General features: G+C 45.5%; 2 protein-coding genes and 1 pseudogene across 4 annotated transcripts in view; 1 reads left to right on the forward strand and 2 right to left on the reverse strand.

Annotated features, from left to right (window-relative positions):
* LOC118385572 (seizure 6-like protein) overlaps positions 1–1,565 on the reverse strand; it is a 48,217-nt gene extending 46,652 nt beyond the window's left edge. For both annotated transcript variants that reach the window (XM_052521341.1, XM_052521340.1), the window contains exon 1: positions 1,183–1,565. In XM_052521341.1, the coding sequence (XP_052377301.1) occupies positions 1,183–1,270 (88 nt within the window). In that variant the 5' untranslated portion in view covers positions 1,271–1,565. The remainder of the gene's footprint in view (positions 1–1,182) is intronic.
* Positions 1,566–12,497: 10,932 nt separating this feature from the next.
* Positions 12,498–15,734, forward strand: LOC118385422 (nucleoplasmin-like). 2 transcript variants are annotated; one of them, XM_035772550.2, is made up of 10 exons: positions 12,498–12,596; positions 12,778–12,838; positions 12,933–13,015; positions 13,238–13,354; positions 13,594–13,687; positions 13,925–14,049; positions 14,221–14,246; positions 14,369–14,402; positions 14,547–14,585; positions 15,605–15,734. In XM_035772550.2, exons 2-9 carry the CDS (start codon positions 12,802–12,804, stop codon positions 14,577–14,579), a joined length of 549 nt encoding a protein of 182 aa, XP_035628443.1. In that variant the 5' UTR covers positions 12,498–12,596; positions 12,778–12,801; the 3' UTR covers positions 14,580–14,585; positions 15,605–15,734. The 2 variants fall into 2 exon arrangements, with proteins under 2 accessions (XP_035628443.1, XP_035628445.1); XM_035772552.2 differs by lacking the exon at positions 15,605–15,734 and adding an exon at positions 14,657–14,782.
* Positions 15,735–16,439: 705 nt separating this feature from the next.
* LOC118385573 (unconventional myosin-XVIIIb-like) overlaps positions 16,440–18,513 on the reverse strand; it is a 32,892-nt pseudogene continuing 30,818 nt past the window's right edge.

Genomic DNA, 18,513 nt, shown 5'->3' on the forward strand with positions numbered 1-18,513 from the left:
GTCTCCGGTGCGTCTCTTCGGCCCAGGATATCCTGCGCCAGCTCTACGCACGGTATCCCCAGTTCGCCAGCACCCAGTGCGGCCTGTTCCAGCTCCCCGCACTTGCCGGGCTACAGGCAGATGTGACGCTTGGCATTTTCTTTGTCAAACTCGCTCCCCGTGGCCTGGTTTATATGCGAACTGGAACGGTCCAGTAGGCTCTCCGTCCCAGGACAACACAATCCAAATATTTGATTATCACCGAGGTCAAGGAGATGGGACGATAGTCATTCAGGGATTTGGGATTGTTCACTTTGGGAAGGGGCCCAATAGATTTCGGGGATTCTGCAGCTGTCCAGTAACACTTGAAAAAGTATTCTGTATATGTCACACAGTTGCCATTTACACGCCCTGAAAATCTGCCAGTTTAGATCACTACAGCTTGTTGGTTCCAAGGATAGAGTTTAAAGAAGACCCGAAGGACATCCTTTTCAGAGATAATTATGGGACTGTCATTTGGGAGGGGTAAGTCATTTACAGGAGGCCTGCCCGCTGTTTCAAATCTATCAAAAAAGGTGTTAAGTTGTTTGTCTCGGCTGTTGTCAATAAGCGGCACTGCTGACAAGGTTTTCTTCTCTATAAATCTGTGTAAGTCTATCGAAGGGGGTGAGAACCATGAGCCTCCTAGGTCTTGTATTGAAGTCAATGTACCCAGAGGAGGACGGAAAATAGCTGTCCTCCGGCTACACCATGGTGCTACTGCAGAGAGTGCTGTTGAGGCTACTGTAGACCTTCATTGTAAAACAGTTTGTTTTAATCAGATATTTGGTGACATGTTTTGTCTAAAAAGGCTACAGTTTATCATGTTTTATCATTTAAAAAAATGAAATTCACTGAGTAGAATGTTCCTCTCCTTCTTTCTCTGAGGAGCCTCCACTGTATATAACGTAATTGAAAGTGCTCAAACAAATCAATTAGAATAGCCTATTAGGATTAAAATTAAGATTTGTATCATGATTCTAACTGTAATAGGCTAGAATTCTAGTAGCCTACGCTATTTAGCAACACAGACAAAGCAAAGTTGTGATAGTCATTTGTGCTGGATAGGAGCCAAGGGGAACCTCAAACAAATCCATCAAATGGGTTAGCACAGAGATAACAACACACACACACTGGTCAGAAAGTTAAACCCAGCATCATTACCTTGTGTTTCTGCTGCTAACCCGGTCCAAATCACACAGACACAGAGTAGCGCTGATAGGGCACCGATTCGGTAATGGCCCGGTGGCATGGCTTCACACAACCAGACAGAGCCGTTCTGTCCAGATAGACCTGCTAACGGAATGCACGCGGAGAATAGGTTGGTGTTCGACAGCCGGTCTGCGCAGCGATCTTCTTGATGTGACGTGCAGCTTGTTTTTCTACACCTCTGTCGGCACACAGTGTGGTGGTGGTGATTTCTCTGCCGTCCGCATGTCCTGCCTCCCTTCGCCTGAACCTCGCAATGTGCCACGTCTCTTCTGCCTCTTCTGCTCTTTCTGTCCTGATCTCTCTCTCTCTCTGTCTCTCCTCCCGCTATGCTGTGCCAAACTGCATGCCTCTCGATCTCTAACACTGCGCGCACACACGTTTTACACACACACACACACACACACACACACGTGCACATACGTTTTACACACACACACACACACACACACACACACACACACACACACACACACACACACACACACACACACACACACACACACACACACACACACACACACACACACACAAACAGAGCCTGTAAGGACAGATCAATACATTAAAATATACAGTATGTCCTGGCTCCAAATACCAAACAGAAGTCGTGCTGAAGCTGCTCTAGAATTAAAAAGAAAGCTTCAAATATTCAGCCTAAATGTTCATTTACTGTCTTTTCATACTTGAAAGGGATTTAGTCTACCACAGACAATGTACCTGCCTTTATCAATAATTAGGAATTAAAACTGCTGATTGTCGTTAGACATTGTGTGTGTGTGTGTGTGTACCAACAGAGCTCTCTACCCCTTGGTATTCACCTAGCAAATGCCAGTATCCATGGCGATGCCCTGTTGTACATCTGAAAGGACAGAGGGCAAAAGGGGAGCAGAGAAACACAGAAAAGAGAGTGCAGAAAGAAAGTCTCGCTGTGTTACACTTAAAATGGATAGAGAATGAATTGAGAGCATGACTAGATAGATAGATAGAAGGGTCAGGGTTTAGAGAGAGATAGAAACTATTAAGGATAAGATAGATAGATAGATAGATAGATAGATAGATAGATAGATAGATAGATAGATAGAAAGAAAGTATTGGGTTTAGAGAGAGATGGAAAGTATTGGGGATAAGATAGACAGAAAGTATTGGGTTTAGAGAGAGATGGAAAGTATTGGGGATAAGATAGACAGAAAGTATTGGGTTTAGAGAGAGATAGAAAGTGTTGGGGATAAGATAGACAGAAAGTATTGCGTTTAGAGAGAGATAGAAAGTATCGGGGATAAGATAGACAGAAAGTATTGGGTTTAGAGATAGATAGAAAGTGTTGGGGATAAGATAAACAGAAAGTATTGGGTTTAGAGAGAGATAGAAAGTATTGGGTTTAGAGAGAGACAGAAAGTATTGGGTTTAGAGAGAGATAGAAAGTATTGGGTTTAGAGAGAGATAGAAAGTATTGGGGATAAGATAGATAGAAAGTATTGGGGATAAGATAGACAGAAAGTATTGGGTTTAGAGAGAGATAGAAAGTGTTAGGGATAAGATAGACAGATAGAAAGTGTCGGGTTTAGAGAGATAGATTGAATGTATTGGGTTTAGATAGAGAGATAGATATTTTCGGGGTTTAGAGCAAGAGATTTTTACATTTTAGTCATTTAGCAGACACTCTTATCAGAGCAACTTACAGGAGCAATTAGGGTTAAGTGCCTTGCTTAAGGGCACATGGACAGATCTGTCATCTAGTCGGTTCTGGGATTCAAACCATTAACCTTTCGGGATGAATTGGAACGCTGACTGCGAGTCAGGTCTAATCGCCCAACATCAGTGCCCGACCTCACTAATGTTCTTGTGCCCGAATGGAAGCAAGTCCCTGCAGCAAGTTTCCAACATCCAGTGGAAAGTCTTCCCAGAAGAGTGGAGGCTGTTATATTAGCAAAGGGGGGAACAACTCCATATCAATACCCATGATTTTGGAATGAGATGTTTGACGAGCAGGTGTCCACATACTTTTGGTCATGTCGTGTAAATAGAAAGTGTTGGAGTTTTAGGATTGAGTTATGCAACTAGATGCCTCATTAAGGACCACAGCAGCTGGCCCTCTCCATCTGTCCCTTTCATAGTCCCCAATCTCCTCAACTATCACATGCAGTGCTTGTGTGTGTGTGTGTGTGTGTGACAGAGAGAGAGAGAGAGTCTGTGGTGGTCTGAGGAGCTGTCTAGGCTTGAAAGTATTGTGCTCTGTAGTACACACACACACACACACACACACTAAGGACGCAACAGAGTGGGACGGTGAGTGTTACGTAATACACAAGTCCAGGACTCGGACTCGACCAGTCATGACTTTGTTGTCAGACAGTCTCTCTCCCTTGTTATTATTCAACATGATATATATATATAAAAGCAGATGTCAGATAGCGGCTGGCCTTACCAATGTGCAAGACACTAAGTTATTCAGCTTTCTACGTTGCAAAATGTAGCTTTGAGCACTAACAAGGGACTCGTGACTCGAGCACAAAGGACTCGGACTTGAATGCTTAGGGACTTGGCACTCGATTCGGACTGGAGGTTTAGTGACTTGACTACATTATTGTCCCCTCCCCTCCCCCCACCAATCTCTCTCTCACTCTCGCTCTCGTACTCACACAGACACACACACCACAGAGACCCAGCACTGAGCCTGTCATGTCCTACACAGTAACAGGGCTGGTAGGATTTACATACTAATCACCACAGCAGTAGCACTAAGACATCCACCTCTCCACCTTTTGCCCAGACCCAATTAACATTCTCTTCCTTCTCCCTGAAGTGTACACCCCTTGTCACCTTCTCAGGGAGTTAAAAGCATAGGATTGGCGTGTAAAACACATGATAGTCCCTCTGTCGACACAAACACAATGCTTATCAATCCTTGGGGGGGGAGTGTATGAGTGCAACACTTCAGGGAGAGACGTGCGTGCCAGAAATGGACCCGTTTTGCCGTACAGTTGGATCAAAACGAAGCGAGAGAGTCAAACATCATATAGGCTGCTGTCCATGGTGCTGAAACACTCAACACTATCAGGCCACAGGAACCAGCGGTGTTCAGATCCCAGAGATGTGCACGATAGAAACACAGTAAAGCCTCCGTGCCTCTGTTCGTTCTCTAATGGTAAAACATCTAACATGCTAAGCAATATCACAGTGTTCTCCCCATCCCCGATAACAAAGGAAGAGACAACACATCGAGGTATGGAGAGAAGTATTACTGGGAGATCTCTCAGTACTCGCCTCCTGGCTTTCCCCCACCACCACACCCTCGCTCTCTCCACTTTCCCTATCCCTCCCTGCCTCCCTTTCTCTCTCTCTCTCTACCCTCTCACTCTCTCCTCGGATAGTGAGGGGGAAGGCATCAGAGGGGAGAGATGTGCTTATGCGGCACGTGCGTGTGTGTGTACGCAGAAGAGAGGGGGGATAAGCCTCTGCAGTGAGACGAGCTCAATGATTATCACAGACCCGCAGTCTTACCATCTCACACTCACACTGTAGTATTCTAGCATTTATGTGGTGTGTGTGTCAGAAAGGTCACTGTCAACAGTTAAGCTCGCATAAGCTAACTCACACCACACACACACACACAAATATGCAGTGGGTGATACTGTAGGTCATGCACTAGTAGTTGTATTGATTCATTGAATTCCTGGCTCCTTGCCCTCTGAACACTGAGACACACACAACATGGAAAACAGTGTTAGCCATTGAACAGCACAAAGATCTATGCATCTCTCCTTCTCCGTTTCCTTCCTCTCTGCCTCTCTCACATTGTCATGGTTGTCCCTGAAACCAGTAAGGAATCTCCTTTCCATCCCACACACACCCAGCCGTGCACTGTCGAATGAGGGGGCTAAGTGTGCGTGTGCAATATGTGTGGCACTGTGTGTGTGTGTGTGCCGTGCATATGGAGTAGCCCTGTGGCCATGGCAGCTTGCTGTAGATATCTTCAACTCCTCTCAGAAGGTTTCTATCGCTACGGAGACCATTTTTAGTTTTCATGTGTTACAACACCATCAACAGGAACTAGCGCTGGGACTCACTACGTGCCTGTTGACTTACCTGTCTCCCATGGTCCACTTTTTTCCAAAGGCTTGATTGACTGTGTAGAAGACTCATTATAATGCACACAAATCTGTGGATGGGGGACTTGTGCTTCTGTTATAATCAAATCAAATGTATTTATGTAGCCCTTCGTACATCAGCTGATATCTCAAAGTGCTGTACAGAAACCCAGCCTAAAACCCCAAACAGCAAGCAATGCAGGTGTAGAAGCATGGTGGCTCGGAAAAACTCCATAGAAAGGCCAAAACCTAGGAAGAAACCTAGAGAGGAACCAGGCTATGAGGGGTGGCCAGTCCTCTTCTGGCTGTGCCGGGTGGAGATTATAACAGAACATGGGCAAGATGTTCAAATGTTCATAAATGACCAGCATGGTCAAATAATAATAATCACAGTAGTTGTCGAGGGTGCAGCAAGTCAGCACCTCAGGAGTAAATGTCAGTTGGCTTTTCATAGCCGATCATTAAGAGTATCTCTACAGCTCCTGCTGTCTCTAGAGAGTTGAAAACAGCCGGTCTAGGACAGGTAGCACGTACAGTGAACAGGTCAGGGTTCCATAGCCGCAGGCAGAACAGTTGAAACTGGAGCAGCAGCACGGCCAAGTGGACTGGGAACAGCAAGGAGTCATCATACCAGGTAGTCCTGAGGCATGGTCCTAGGGCTCAGGTCCTACGAGAGAGAGAAAGAAAGAAAGAATTATAGAGAGCATACTTAAATTCACACAGGACACCGGATAAGACAGGAGAAGTACTCCAGATGTAACAAACTGACCCTAGCCCCCCGACACAAACTACTGCAGCATAAATACTGGAGGCTGAGACAGGAGGGCTCAGGAGACACTGTGGCCCCATCCAATGATACCCCCGGATAGGGCCAAACAGGAAGGATATAACCCCACCCACTTTGCCACAGCCCCCACACCACTAGAGGGATATCTTCAACCACCAACTTACCATCCTGAGACAAGGCCGAGTATAGCCCACAAAGATCTCCGCCACGGCACAACCCAAGAGGGGGGGCGCCAACCCAGACAGGGAGATCACGTCAGTGACTCAACCCACTCAAGTGACGGCATGAAAGAGCACCAGTAAGCCAGTGACTCAGCCCCTGTAATAGGGTTAGAGGCAGACAATCCCAGTGGAGAGAGGGGAACCGGCCAGGCAGAGCTAGCAAGGGCGGTTCGTTGCTCCAGAACCTTCACACTCCTGGGCCAGACTACACTCAATCATATGACCCACTGAAGAGATGAGTCTTCAGTAAAGACTTAAAGGTTGAGACCAAGTCTGCGTCTCTCACATGGGTAGGCAGACCATTCCATAAAAATTGAGCTCTATAGGAGAAAGCCCTACCTCCAGCTGTTTGGTTAGAAATTCTAGGGACAATTAGGAAGCCTGCGTCTTGTGACCGTAGCGTACGTGTGGGTATGTACAGCAGGACCAAATCAGAAAGATAGGTAGGAGCAAGCCCATGTAATGCTTTGTAGGTTAGCAGTAAAACCTTGAAATCAGCCTTTGCCTTAACAGGAAGTCAGTGTTGGGAGGCTAGCACTGGAGTAATATGATCAATTTTTGGGGGTTCTAGCAGCCGTACTTAGCACTAACTGAAGTTTATTTAGTGCTTTATCCGGGTAGCCGGAAAGTAAAGCATTGCAGTGGTCTAACCTAGAACTAACAAAAGCATGGATTAATTTTTCTGCATCATTTTTGGACAGAAAGTTACTGATTTTTGCAATGTTATGTAGATGGAAAAAAGCTGTCCTTGAAACAGTCTTGATATGTTCGTCAAAAGAGAGATTAGGGTCCAGAGTAACACCGAGGTCCTTCACAGTTTTATTTGAGACGACTGTACAACCATCAAGATTAATTGTCAGATTCATCACAAGATCCCTAAAACAAGCATCTCTGTTTTGTCCGAGTTTAAAAGTAGAAAGTTTGCAGCCATCCACCTTCCTTGTCTGAAACACAGGCTTCTAACGAGGGCAATTATGGCAATTTCATTGAAATGTACAGCTTTGTGTCATCCGCATTGCAATGAAAGTTAACAAGTTAACAATATGTTTTCGAATGACATCCCCAAGAGGTAAAATATATAGTGAAAACAATAGTGTTCCTAAAATGGAACCTTGAGGAACACCGAAATTTACAGTTGATTTGTCAGAGGACAAACCATTCACAGAGACAAACTGATATCTTTCCGACAGATAAGATCTAAACCAGGCCAGAACTTGTCCGTTTAGACCAATTTGGGTTTCCAATATCTCCAAAAGAATGTGATGATCGATGGTATCAAAAGCAGCACTAAGGTCTAGGAGCATAAGGACAGATGCAGAGCCTCGGTCTGACGCCATTAAAAGGTCATTTACCACCTTCACAAGTGAAGTTTCAGTGCTATGATGGATGGGGTCTAAAACCAGACTGAAGCATTTCGTATACATTGTTTGTCTTCTGGAAGGCAGTGAGTTGCTGCGCAACAGCCTTTTCTAAACATTTTGAAAGGAATGGAAGATTCGATATAGGCTGATAGGTTTTTATATTTTCTGGGTCAAGGTTTGGCTTTTTCAAGAGGCTTTATTACTGCCACTTTTAGTGAGTTTGGTACACATCCTGTGGATAGAGACGTTTATTATGTTCAACATAGGAGGGCCAAGCACAGGAAGCAGCTCTTTCAGTAGTTTATTTGGAATAGGGTCCAGTATGCAGCTTGAAGGTTTAGAGGCCATGATTATTTTCATCATTGTATCAAGAGATGTAGTACTAAAACTCTTGAGTGTCTCTCTTGATCCTAGGTCCTGGCAGTTGTACAGACTCAGGACAACTGAGCTTTGGAGGAATACGCAGATTTAAAGAGGAGTCAATAATTTGCTTTCTAATGATCATGATCTTTTCCTCAATGAAGTAAATGAATTTTTTACTGCTGAAGTGAAAGCCATCCTCACTTGGGGAATGCTGCTCTTTAGTTAGCTTTGCAACAGTATCAAAAACACATTTTGGATTGTTCTTATTTTCCTCAATTAAGTTGGAAAAATAGGATGATCGAGCAGCAGTGAGGGCTCTTCGGTACTGGACGGTACTGTCTTTCCAAGCTTGTCGGAAGACTTCCTGTTTGGTGTGGCGCCATTTCCGTTCCAATTTTCTGGAAGCTTGCTTCAGAGCTCGGGTATTTTCTGTATACCAGGGAGCTAGTTTCTTATGACAAATGTTTTTAGTTTTTAGGGGTGCAAATGCATCTAGGGTATTGCGCAAGGTTAAATTGAGTTCCTCAGTTAGGTGGTTAACTGATTTTTGTCCTCAGACGTCCTTGGGTAGGCAGAGGGAGTCTGGAAGGGCATCAAGGAATCTTTGTGTTGCACCAAAATTGTGTTGCACCAATTTTGATGCTCCTTGGTTGGGGTCTGAGCAGATTATTTGTTGAGATTGCAAACGTAATAAAATGGTGGTCCGATAGTCCAGGATTATGAGGAAAAACATTAAGATCCACAACATTTATTCCATGGGACAAAACTAGGTCCAGAGTATGACTGTGACAGTGAGTAGGTCCAGAGACATGTTGGACAGAACCCACTGAGTCGATGATGGCTCCGAAAGTCTTTTGGAGTGGGTCTGTGGACTTTTCCATGTGAATATTAAAATCACCAAAAATTAGAATATTATCTGCTATGACTACAAGGTCCGATAGGAATTCAGGGAACTCAGTGAGGAACGCTGTATATGGCCCAGGAGGCCTGTAAACAGTAGCTATAAGGGATTAGGGATTTCGTCCTCAGCTAGTTTTGATTTCCTCATCCAGTCGATCCCTCAAACCACTCTCTTTCTCACAAACACCCACACTCTCTCGTCAGTTTCATTAGTATTCAGTCGATATGTCGCTGTCGTTAAAGTGGTCAATTCCACCGGTCAAGCTAGAAGCCATCAGGGACGCAATCAGCTCCGTAATCATCTGAATTATTCCACATTATCCTGCTATTTATATTTCATATGAAACCCAACTGGATGGCTCATTACTGAAGGCCTGTATTTATGTCTGAATGTTATGGGAGAAATATGAGCCAGCATTGCAATCAGAGGACGAGGTCTTCTATTCGTCTGGCATAGAGAATGTGCAGCTGTTATGCAGGCTTTTGAGTAGGCTTAGTTAAAGAGAAATGGGTGTTGTGTTACAATGTTTGTGTCAAATACACTTATGGCCAACACTTTCAATGGTCTGCTCTTTCTCTCTTTCATTAAATGGATGCATCTCTCTCTCTCTCTCATCCGTTCATCTTTCTCTCTGCTCTCTTCCCAAAACGGTACTCTTTGATGGCCTGTCTAGGAGCAAGTGTGTGTGTCTGCTTTATATGAGAATTTGTGTGTGTGTGTGTGTTAGTGAGTCTGTGTGGGTTCCCCTTAGGGGTGCGGTGGTCGCACACTCAGCTCATGTTTTCTCCACTCTGTTCTCCACTGACTGCAGAGATCCGAGTTGCATTAAATATACATCCCACGGCTATCTGCAGAACACAAACACACACACATATACTGTAGAGAATGAGAATTGAAGAACTGAGGCTCTCACACAACAACAAACTGCTTGCTTTATGTGTTTTCTGCAACATCACCGTTAAAAGACATCCCTCATTACGCCACACACACTAAGGTTACACAGTCACACACTACAATGCTGCATACGCTTACACAGTAGGCTAAACATAGGCACTCACTACTACTGATACTAGTCTTGGAAATCCCAGACCTAGGGTAGCAACTACATTGGAGCATTGTGGGAGGCAATCTGTCTGTCTCGACTAGAGAGACTGCTACTGTGCTAGCCAACTCACCACACAGTGGATAGGATTTTCCAACGAGATTTTCCCTAAAAAAGAAACTGGAACACAAGCGGCATGAATCCATAGAGAATGATAGAGGCCTCTAGTGGTCAAAAGGCTGTATTAGCATGGGCAGTGCCACAGAGGGCTTCCATCACTGTAATGTAATCAACTGGATGGGACGTCCAACTTCATTGGCTGATCCCTTCTGGTGACCCAGTTGGAGACATGTCCAACCAGGTCATCAGGAAGGATCAACCAATTGTGAAGGAGTAATGTTGTCAAAATTGAGATTGCCCCGATTCCAACGCTGTCACTGACACTTTAATGAAACAGATACAAAGATAAGTCCTCTATCTATCTCTATGCATGAATCCAACAACAAATGTGTCTGAACCCCAAAACATCGTCCCTCGGCCCTCCATTTGCGTGTTCACGCATGCCTCCGCCAAGTGTCTCAAAGCTGAGGGAGTGAAAATGATCGAAGGTGTTAGCCCCTCCGGTAGGCACTTCAACTGAGCCTGCAACGCTGCTGGCTTCATAACGAAGTAGAATCCCATAAGGCACGGTCTTCTTCTTCCTCAGCTGTGTTTAACGGCAGTTGGCATCCAATATTAACGTTGCATTACCGTCATCAACTGGACTGGAGTATAAATCCATTATGCTTTGTGATACAAAAATGGATAAAGAGAGAAAAAAAAAATGACCCTGCCAACTAACTTATTAACCCCCCCCCCATTTCATTTGTAGGCCAATCAGAGGTCAAATAGCGGGTGCTTATATTTGTCCTGTTTCACACGTACAAGTGTGTGAGACACCCTCGGAGAGTGGGGTCACGGCCAGGGATCAGCCAATATTGACGGCGTGCTGGCAAAAGTCTACTACTCACCGGGAGCCTCTTAGGATCCCTCACCCGTGACCCATTTCCTCTACCTTCTTCACCGCCTCAGCACGCGACACCTTCTGTACAAATCTGACCCTGGCAACCTCCTCCTGCTTCTCTCGCACCGGACACTTCTGATCCCCAGCAACACGGGCACCCCCACAGTTAACACCTACCACTTGTTTCACTGATACTACACATTTCCTTGTCCCATGCCCTCCTGCACACTTCTCACATATTGGATTCTCCCTCCGACACACTGCTGCAACATGACTATAAACTTGGCACCTGAAACACCGTAGTGGATTCGGCACTCAAGCTCTGATGGGATAACTGATATATCCTAACATGACTTTGTTGGGCAACGACTTAACATCAAACCTCAACAGGACAGACAGTGACTTTTCTGTTTTGCCACCAGGTCTGCGTCGCACCAAACGGTGACCGTCAAAGACACTGGGAATCTTCAACTTCAGTTGATCCACCTCCACCCTTACCGCTACCCCAGTAATCAATCCTTTCAATGGCACCCTGTTCTTGAGAGCAAAGAAAGTAACAGGTCTTGTCCCCATTCACATGGCGCGGGGCGCCGCTCCCTCTCCGTGGAAGAAAAGCAAAAAAATCCACTTCGGGTTACCTTCGCCGATTCAACAGTAGCCAACTCCCTTTTTCCCCCCTCAACCTGAAACCAGATATGGGTCAGCCAAAAGGAAGGGTCCACTTTGTCCAAAAACCTCACTCCTACCGGACCAGATGAATGACCATTGGTGCAAGGCTCGGGCTCCAAGCTCAACACCACACCTGCCACCTCAGGTAATTCATCGTCATTGTCTTCCATATCACCTCCAGCACTCGGTCTGGAGTACAGCTCATTCTGTTTGCACTTGACACTGATCTTCATCGACATTACCGGTCTCCCTCACCGTTGCTAGCTTCATCAGATTCAAACTCATCATCTGTTTTCTTCACTCTCCTTATCCCCTTCTTTTTTTCGGCGGGGTTACTCTCCTCATCATCATCCTCAAGCTATTTACAGGTCCACGAGATGAAGGATCGCGCGGAGGCAGCAGGCTCACTAGAAGTCTTCTTCCTAACTTCAACTCTAGTTTATCAACAGCAGTCCATCCAGTACTCCCCTCACTCTTCCTCCCTCCATTGCTGGCATCATCTTCATCATACTCGTTCAGACTTCACATCGCTATCACTCGGATGCCTTGTTTTTTAAATATGTTTTTTAACTTTCCATTGCCGTTTTCGAGAACATGCTCTCCACTCCATGCAGTCTTAGCCCGAGACCGCTCCACTGGGCACCCGATGAGCAATTTCACACAAAAGAATGGAGAGGGTGCCTTCAAGCAAGAGTGTTCCTGAGTTTATGTGCTCTCTGGAAGTCACGGTAGAGGCTAGACAGGTGGATTGGGATTCGAACAGTGCCTCTGTTCTAGGGTGCGTCGCCCCGGTTAACGGACCAATTAGCTTTGGCGCTTAATGCTTTATTAGCGTCACCTGTCTTCTCGTCATCTTTATAATCGACAGTTTCCGAAGATGCATTTCTCTCGTTCTCTATCTGTCCAGGGACCAGTCTGACGTGCAGCGCCTTCGGTAAGCATGTTCATGCGAAATTATTAGATGGCTGAACTCCGCTCAACGGTGAAGGACGTTTCTGATAACCACCAGAGACGTCGTTAGGTCCGCTAAATAAATATAGGCTTTGACAAACTTCTGCACATTTAATGTGTTAGGTCTCCGTGTGCGTGACTCACGAGTGTTTTGTTTTTCCCAGGTAAAGTTTTCCAAGTTTGTAAAAATGCACAAACAGGAAAAACCACTGTCGATGTTATGGGGTAGGTATTTAGCTAGAAATTGTGTTCCTAGTGTGCCCATTAAATGTAGCTGTTGGACGGAATCGGTTAGGCTTTTTTAAAATTGTTTTTTTAGGTTGTGAACTCGGTGAGTCAAAGATGGAGGAAACGTTCAAAACGGATGACACAAACTACCAACATCAACTCGTCCTGAGAACGGTAAGTTATTACTTATCTTGGAACATTACATTTTTACAATCCAAGTGCTGCACAAACATGAACTGACTTTAGGTTTCAGGTCGTGTGTAGCAGCCCAGCTGAGCATGTCTGAAATGCACTTGATATGTAACTACGGGCAGCACGACTGCGATCAATGCAACCTGGAACGCACTTTAAAATCAATAGTGGCACATTTGTAAATGACTGACTTGTCCCTGGCAGATGTGTCTGGGCGCAGGCGCCAAAGCAGAGTTCAACATTGTGGAGTTGCTTACTGGAGAACCGGATAACGGTAAAGGTATAACTGTGGCGACCCTGCATGCCAGCGGCATGCCCATGGTAAGATGTAGTCCCAATTTTTAATTTGTAGGCTTAAATCTATTGCATTGCAGTTAATTTTTTAAAATTGATCAACCTGGATTTCTATTGTGAAATTGAACTACTTAATGACCTAGACTACAAGGTGAACTTGTATCTGATAATGGGAGTAATCACCAGGGGTTTCAGGCCTATCCTAGCTGGGATGCTAGGCTCAGAGTTTGAATGAGAACACTTATCGTCTGTATTCATATCTCCAGGTCAATCTCTCTGGGCTTGAACTCCACCCTCCTGTCACCTTCAGGCTGAAGAGTGGTGCTGGCCCTGTGTACATCTGTGGGGAACACATTGCCCGTGAGTAGGGGGACCAGGGATGCCCTAGATGAGGGGTTTGATGGGTGTGAAAATGAAGGGCTTAATGACTTCGGGGTTCAGCTTGTCAAGGTCGTGCGGAGTAGCTTGTTTATTACTGTGGAATCGGGTGACTAAATGGTTTAGCCAAGGGGGTGACTCTAGAGGCGGCTTGGACATCCATCAACTACAGGGCTTTCAGACTGGCAGCTGTCATCTGTGTAACTTGTTTCTTTCCAGTGGAGGATGACTTCTCAGGCATCGAGAGTGGTGATGAGGAGATGGAGGATGAGGAGGAAGACATTGAGGAGTCTCCTGTGAAGCCGAAGAAAGCACTAGCCAAGAGCGGAGACGCTGCAGGCAAGGTATCTGTTTGGTATCAAATTTTTTTTTTTTTTTTGTAATGATTAGGTTACCATTTTCACTTGGCACGGCACCTACTTATAGCATGTGTTCTTACTCAAACTTGTCTTGAAAACGAGATGGTATGCACAAACTGATCTGGGATCAGGCTAACGTTGTTCCCCCGTCTCCAGAAAAAGAAGCCAGAGGCGGCAGATGAGTAAGTCGTGTTAATCAATGCTTCCCTGACGCATTTATGAAATCATTTCCTGGAAGTGCTTTGCACAAATGTAATTGTTGTATCTGGTTGCCAAAGCCATAATTGATACTCTCTCCTTCCAGACCTGTGTCAGACGACGAGAACCCTCCCCAAAAGGTACTTTAATATTTACGTTCCTGTTCAATCTGAGACTCCAGCTTTGTCCCAAATGGTACCCTGTTCCCTATATAGTGCACATAGTGTTTCCTGTTAGAATCACATCTGGCCTGGTTATAAAATTGTGGTTCCTATGCTCTTCAGGGAAAGGGGAGAGGAAAAGGCAGGGGAAAGTAATCCCAGGTAAGTGGCTACCTGGTGACTGCCTCAGGGTGTAATGGTAATCTCTGAGTGGGCCTCTTATCTGTTTGTAGAGCTTGTGTTGCAAGTACCATGGACTGGATTCCATTCCTAGGACCACCTGTATGTCAAATGTTTGCACGTGTGACTGTCACTTTGGCTAAAGTGTCTGCTAAATGGCATCTATAAAATATAAACGCAACAAAGTGTTTGTCTAAGGTTGTGAGCGGAAATAAAAGATCCCAGAAATTTTCCATGGGTAAAAGGCTGGCTTTTTAATTTAATGGCCCTTTTAGTGAGCGTTTATCCTTTGCCAAGATAATCCATCCACCTGACAGGTGTGGTACATCAAGAAGCTGATTAAACAGCATGATCATTACACAGGTGCACCTTGTGTTGGGGACAATGACAAGGTAACTAAAATGTGCAGCTCTGTCACATAACACAATGCCACAGATGCCTCAAGTTAAGGGAATGTGCAATTGGTATGCAGACTGCAAGAATGTTGCCAGAATTTAACTTCTCTACCTGAAGTCACTTAATCCCATTTTGGAGAATTTCAGTATGCCAAAATGGCCTCCACTGCAGACCATGTTTAATCACGCCAGCCTAGGACCTCAGCATCCAGCTTCTTCACCTGCAGGATTGTCTGAGACCAGACAGCTGATGAAACTGTCTGTTATAAGGCCTTTTGTGCGGGGACATATACTAATTGGCTGGGCTGGGCCTATGCCTTAGACCAACCCATGGCTGCGCCCCCTACCCAGTCATGTGAAATCCATAAATTAGGGTTATTTTATTTAAATTGATTTCCCTATATCAAGTAACTCATTAACAATTACTGTTTGTTCAGTACATATTTGTTTTTATTAGTCCACTAAACTCCCAAACATTTTGGGACTGTAAAGATTGGACTTTTTAAAGAAGCAAAATGTCACTCCCCACAAGACACTGGCTGTGTTCTCGAGCAGCTCAACTGTATGATGGGAATTTTGTTAAACCATTCCTTTGGTCTGTTTCAGGTGCTGCTGCTCATCCAAATGTTCTGTCAATCATTTTTAGGTGTCTCTCTACCTGTTCAGTACTTAGTATTAAACTAAGTCTGTTTTGTCCTGTACTTGTCTGTGCTTTAATTAAATCGTTTGGAAGAAATGGTCGTGTCCTTGTCATAGTTTCGTACATGTTGATTACTACCACTATGTAATCTACCAAACATGTTCTTCTAACATCAAATCATGTTGTTCTTCAGGTAGGAAAGCTTGTTCTAGACTTAATTCTGAGTTTTGACTTAACCGGGGGGATTTATCTTGAAATTGGAGAGCTCAGTTTTGAAAGCGGCAGAACACACTGTCCCAAATTAATCCCTACACTTGATTCTACCTCTAGGGTCTACACTTCTGTTGGCTCACGCCTTAATATGCTGAGTATACTTAACCTTGAGTTGCACCTCCTCCCCTACCCTCAGACTCAACAAGGTGTCAAGTGTTCTAGAAGGATGTTGGACCATTCTTCATACAAGTGAAACCCAGCAGTGTTGCAGTTCTTGACAAACCGGTGTGCCTGGCAACTACTACCATACCCTGTTCAAATACCCTTAAATCGCGTCTTACCCATTGACCCTCAATGGCACAGCTTAAATCCTTTAACCTGTCTACTCCCTTCAGTCTCATGTAAAGATGTTAATGTTGTGTGACCAGTTGACCGCAACCCAATTTTGAGATGGTTTGGACCGTGTAGTGCTCAGCATGTGGGAACACCTTCAAGACTAGCATGCAAAGGGTTGCTACTTTACGATTCCATGTGTTTTGATGTTTTCTACATTGTAGAAAATAGTAAAAATAAACTGGTACAATGGAACAATTTCTCACCTAAATTTTATATTCAGTGGGCTCATTTCAATTAACCACACAATCCATCTTTGGCTTAACTCTTGAATGTGTATTCAGACATTGATTAAATTGTTTCCCCTCACCTCAACAGCCCATAATCACACAAAAAAATCTAAACCTGTTTTTGATCATTAAGTATTCAAACCGCTTACTCAGTACTTTGGCAGTGATTACAGCCGAGTCTTCTAGGGTGTGACGCTACAAGCTAGGCAAACCCTCAAGCTCTGTCAGAATGGATGGGGAGTGTCGCTGCACAGGTCTCTCCAGAGATATTAGATTGGCCCAATTCTTCAGTCTTCCTCGGGGAGTTGGAGCTGTGTTGTCTTGGCTGTGTGCTTAGGTTTGTAGTACTGTTGGAAGGTGAACCTTAGTCGGAGGTCCTGAATGCGCTGGGGCAGTTTTTCATCAAGGATCTCTCTCGCTGTACTTTGCTCCGTTCATCTTTCCCTCGATCCTGACTAGTCTCCCAGTCCCCACAGCATGATGCTTCACCGTAGGGATGGTGACAGGTTTCCTCCAGTTGTGATGCTTGGTGTTTCGAGTCCTTTTGGCAAGCTCCAAGCGGGCTGTCACGTGCCTTTAACTGGATGGCTTCCGTCTGGCCACTCTTCCATAAAGGCCTGATTGGTGGTGTGCTGCAGGGATGGTTCTCCCATCTCCACAGAGGAACTCTGAAGCTTTGTCAGAGTGACCATTGGGTTCTTGGTCACCTCCCTGACTAAGGCCCTTCTCCCCCATTTTCTCAGTTTGGCTGGGCGGCCAGCTCTAGGAAGAGTCTTGTTGGTTCCAATATTCTTCTATTTTAAGAATGACGGCGGCCACTTTGGTCTTGGGAAATTCCAAAGCTGCAGAAATGAAGTACCCTTCCCCAGATCTGTGCCTCGACACAATCCTGTCTCGGAGCTCTACGGACAATTCCTTCGACCTCATCCACTGCCAACTGTGGGACCTTATATATATAGACAGGTGTGTGCATTCCAATCAAGTTGTAGAAACGGCTCAAAGATGAATGGAAACCATGATACACCTGAGCTCAATTTCAAGTCTTATAGCAAAGTTAAAACCTTTCTGCATTTTGTCATTATGGGGTATTGTGTCGATTGATGAGGAAAACAATTGAATCCACTTCAAAATATGGAACAAGTCAAGAGGTCTGAATATGTCCCAAATGCACATCTTCTTTGGCCTGAGTGTGACTCCTTGCAACTTGCATAGGGATCTCTGAGTGGCTTCAGTTTATCCTGCCTCACACACAGACATGCAGGCTGGGGAGAGAGAGGAATACATAAAACCTTGTATTGACTACCTTGTATGTTTCCATGCTACACCTCAGCCTCTCTACTTTACTCTTAGTCTCTCCCTGCACCCCTCCCTGAGCTGGAGTCAGAGCCCTTCCTGCTGTGTGTGGAGGGGGGCAGCTCCTGAAGGTGGACCCTGAGTGCCCTCCGACTGAATTGGCCAGGCTGCTGGTGGACTGGGCCTGTCAGATGACCGGCAGAATGTCAGAGGCTGCGTTGTCACAGTTACTGTCACCTAGGAGACGGTGGTTCTGGAACCACTGTCACCTAGGAGACGGTGGTTCTGGAACACCATGGGTTCCGACCCCAGATAGCCCTCTCCACCACCCTCGCTGACAACTCTATCCAGCAGCCTGCGTCTCATTGGTTTGGTTCTTCGGGGGGGGAGGAGCTGTCGAGTTTGGCTCGAGTCCCTGGAGGCTGCTGATGAAGCCTGGGGTTCGCTTATTTTGCCTAGACTGGCGGCTCGGGGCAGCAGTGGGGAAGGAGGTTTGAGGATGCTGTGAGGCTCCTGATGAAGGTCCTCTGGGCCCAAGGAGAGGGTTGAGGCCCCAGTAGTCTGGGAGAGAAGTAGTACTGACATCTGCCCTCCCGTGCCACTTACGAAGACCCTCTAACAGCTCGGAGAGGAAGGAGGCCCGACCAAGACCTAAACTATCCCCATTACCAACCGCACCCACTGGTTCTGAACCCTCATCTGGGTCCGCACAGGAGCTGGGGGAGAGGGAGGATAATCAGAAATGT

The sequence above is a fragment of the Oncorhynchus keta genome, chromosome 6, assembly GCF_023373465.1.
Source record: "Oncorhynchus keta strain PuntledgeMale-10-30-2019 chromosome 6, Oket_V2, whole genome shotgun sequence".
Taxonomy (NCBI): domain Eukaryota; kingdom Metazoa; phylum Chordata; class Actinopteri; order Salmoniformes; family Salmonidae; genus Oncorhynchus; species Oncorhynchus keta.

Excerpts from the sequence above, each read along its gene's own strand:
- LOC118385422 (XM_035772550.2), top strand. The coding sequence starts at position 12,802 with ATGCACAAACAGGAAAAACCACTGTCGATGTTATGGG. Across the intron at positions 12,839-12,932 it reads ACCACTGTCGATGTTATGGG|GTTGTGAACTCGGTGAGTCA; the intron begins GTAGGTATTTAG and ends TTGTTTTTTTAG. Across the intron at positions 14,247-14,368 it reads AAGCCAGAGGCGGCAGATGA|ACCTGTGTCAGACGACGAGA; the intron begins GTAAGTCGTGTT and ends CTCTCCTTCCAG.